Raw genomic sequence first — 3,162 nt, 5'->3', positions numbered from 1 at the left:
GGGCTGGCGGAGGACCTGGCGGCGCTCAAGCAGAGGTCAGGGGGCAGGGCCCGGCGGCGACCTGGAGGAGGCTGCTCCACCCTTCCCTTCCCTCTCCCCCAGCCACTCCAGGGAGTTGCTTCCAGGCTCAACCCGGGAGGGCGTGTGCTGGCAGCATCCTTGCCCGCCCTCTACCACTTTGCTGAGTCTCTGGGGAGGCAAAGTGGCCATGTCTCTTCGTGTATAAAGCGGCCTCCGCTCAGCTCCCAGCCCACTAGACAGAAAATGGGGCGCGCCCATCAGGCAGCCTGAAGACCCCTCCTGGGAGTCCTGGGCAGGACCCCAGATCCTGGGGTGGGGGGTGGGCGGGAGGACGGTGACCCTGCAGCTCAGCCTCTGCCCACTCTCTCCACCAGGCTGGAGGACGAAACACACAAGCGGGAGGACGCCGAGCACAACCTCGTGCTCTTCCGCAAGGTGAGCCCGGGCCCCGCGTGGGTGTCCGTCCCCCTACCTCTACCCCGGGCCTGTGTGTCCAGGGTAGCATCTGTGGGTGCGGGGAGGCCATCAGAAGCCTTCAGAGGCTCTTCCCCGTGCTGAGCAGCCCCTCCCTGCTCTTGAACCCCTACTGCTACCCCATGAAGGACGTGGACGACGCAACCCTGGCCCGCCTGGAGCTAGAGCGCAAGATTGAATCTCTGATGGATGAGATTGAGTTCCTCAAGAAGCTGCATGAGGAGGTGGGTGAACCGGATATCAGGGAGGTTGGGAGGTTGGGAGGTTGGGTCTCTTTGGAGCTAGGAGGCAAGCTCTGGAGGAGACGGGCAGATCCAGCGGAGGAATAGCTCTGGGGAAGCGAAGTGAGAATCTGTGGAGAGACACAGCCCCTCCACCTCGCCTACAGGTGGTTTGTCTCCCGCCCATGCGCCACCTGGTGGCGATCAGCGGAGCTGCACCCGACAACCTAGCCGCGGGCTCAGTGCGGGCCAGGCGCAGGCTGCGCAGTCCCATGCGCGCTGCACTCCTTGGCGCCCCCTTTTGGTCACTCAAGTGTATGTGCTCTTTTCTGTGCGCGATCTACGCGGCCCGCATGGGATCTGCGCGGCGAACTCGACGTCCTGGTGTCCTGGGCGGCAGGAGTTGCGAGACATGCAGGTGAACATGGAGAACCAGCAGGTGCAGCAGGTCGAAGTGGAGGCGACCGTGAAGCCCGAGCTCACAGCAGCGCTAAGGGACATCCGCGCGCAGTACGAGAGCATCGCGGCCAAGAACATGCAGGAGGCAGAGGAGTGGTACAAGTCCAAGGTGGGAGAGCCCAGGGGGCTGGGGAGGACCCCAGAGGGTAGGGCGCCTGGGCGACGGCGCATCCCGTCAGCCCACACCTGGGGTGCCCTCCACCCTGCAGTACGCGGACCTGTCGGACGCCGCCAACCGAAACCATGAGGCCCTGCGCCAGGCCAAGCAGGAGATGAATGAGTCGCGACGCCAGATCCAGAGCCTGACGTGCGAGGTGGACGGACTGCGAGGCACGGTGAGTACCAGGCTGCCTGCCGGCAGGGGGGGAGGGGGTACGGTGAAGGCTGTCCCCTCTCTGACCCGTGCTCCCGTCCCCACCCCAGAACGAGGCGCTGCTCAGACAGCTGCGGGAGCTGGAGGAGCAGTTCGCGCTGGAGGCCGGCGGGTACCAGGCGGGCAATGCGCGCCTCGAGGAGGAGCTGAGGCAGCTAAAGGAGGAGATGGCGCGGCACCTGCGCGAGTACCAGGAGCTCCTCAACGTCAAGATGGCCTTAGACATCGAGATCGCCACCTACCGGAAGCTGCTGGAGGGCGAGGAGAGCCGGTGGGGGCGGGGCTGCCGGAGGCGGGCAGGGTGTGGTCCTGGAAGGGATGTGTTCGGGTCCGGGCAGAGGAGCTAACCACTTGCTTCGCCCCCAGGATCTCCGTGCCAGTCCATTCCTTTGCATCCTTAAATATAAGGACGACTGGTGAGTCTCCCACACCTGGCCCCCAACCTGTCTGTCCCCTTGTCCTCTCCTGCCCTGCCCGGACTCTTGCTAAGGCTCTGCTCAGGGATTATTTCTCTCTATTGAATCCTGGTCTACTCTCGCCCTTCTAAGTCCTGCCCCGCCCCTCCCCTCCCCGTCGTCGGTATGAGCGCTTAAAAGGAGGTCATCGCCAGGCCTCCTCTCTTCCACCCTCACCTGCTTTTTCCAGTGCCCGAGGTGGAGCCTCCGCAGGACAGCCACAGCCGGAAGATGGTTCTGATTAAGACCATTGAGACCCGGAATGGGGAGGTGAGATGGGACACTTGGACCCAGGACCCCATCGTTTTCCATATTATTTCTGAGCCCCAGCTTGGCTGCCGCTGATCTTAGGATATTGTGGGTGAGTGGTTCTTGGGGTGGGAGGGAGACAGAGACGGTAGATGGATAGATCGGAGCCTCCGCTTTTTATGCCAGAGCGGAGATACCAGGTCCCAAAGGAGCTGGGAGGAGGGCGGTCCTGAATGTTTGTGCCCTTCACATGCCTTGCCCCCAGCAGGTGGTGACAGAGTCCCATAAGGAGCAGCGCAGTGAGCTGGACAAGTCCTCTACTCACAGCTATTGAAACCCTTGGTCCAGAACTCCCTGACCTGCCCTGGGCCTACTCAAAGCCCGTACCCGAACACCAGTCCTGAATTAGTCTCCTCTCCATCTGCATGCATCTAGGGGATGATACCAGTCGCTCCTTCCCTGGCCTCTAGCCAAACCCTACCCAGCCAGCTGTAGCTGAGCCTCTCCCCGCCCTGAATATAGATATGACCCATATATTCCCCTTTTCTGATCTCGGTAAGAGGCCGATGGTTCCCGAGTCTACTTCTGCCATGATCCCATGATCCGTGGGGTGGGCCAGGGTCTGAGTTTAACTACGAATCAAATAAAACTGCTGTCAAAGAAACCTCTGTAGTGCATTTGTGTCTGTGGAAGTGGTGGTACCTGTGAGGAGGAGGCTCAGCAGTATTGTCTCCTTGTCTCTAGTCATTTCTTTTCTGCATCCCACTATCTGTGCATCCCACTAGGAGGCTTCAATGACTCCTATCTACCTTTCTGGCTTTTCTCCTACCTCTCTGTCCTTCTCAACTTGTGTTCCCCCTCTGCAGCCCTGAATGCCCAGTTGCCTCTGGGTGTCCCATAGGCCCACAAA

At 61.2% G+C, this 3,162-nt stretch overlaps 1 protein-coding gene across 1 annotated transcript; it reads left to right on the top strand.

The window, feature by feature from the left end:
- Positions 1-6: 6 nt before the first annotated feature.
- On the top strand, positions 7-2,916 carry PRPH (peripherin). The gene is made up of 9 exons (XM_014548645.1): positions 7-35; positions 396-456; positions 624-719; positions 1,117-1,284; positions 1,385-1,510; positions 1,599-1,819; positions 1,915-1,964; positions 2,194-2,273; positions 2,521-2,916. The coding sequence occupies exons 3-9, from the start codon at positions 681-683 to the stop codon at positions 2,584-2,586; spliced, it is 750 nt and encodes a 249-aa protein (XP_014404131.1). The 5' UTR covers positions 7-35; positions 396-456; positions 624-680; the 3' UTR covers positions 2,587-2,916.
- The last annotated feature ends 246 nt before the right edge of the window (positions 2,917-3,162 follow it).

Source organism: Myotis brandtii, unplaced genomic scaffold, assembly GCF_000412655.1.
Source record: "Myotis brandtii unplaced genomic scaffold, ASM41265v1 scaffold517, whole genome shotgun sequence".
NCBI classification, from domain to species: Eukaryota; Metazoa; Chordata; class Mammalia; order Chiroptera; family Vespertilionidae; genus Myotis; species Myotis brandtii.
Note: the sequence above shows the minus strand (reverse complement) of the source record. Positions and strands in the feature narration are given on the sequence as shown.

Bases quoted from the DNA above. Each gene is read 5' to 3' on its own strand.
- PRPH (XM_014548645.1), top strand. From the start codon at position 681: ATGGATGAGATTGAGTTCCTCAAGAAGCTGCATGAGGAG. The intron at 1,965-2,193 runs GTGAGTCTCCCA...TGCTTTTTCCAG, and splicing joins CTTAAATATAAGGACGACTG to TGCCCGAGGTGGAGCCTCCG. The intron at 2,274-2,520 runs GTGAGATGGGAC...TGCCCCCAGCAG, and splicing joins TTGAGACCCGGAATGGGGAG to GTGGTGACAGAGTCCCATAA.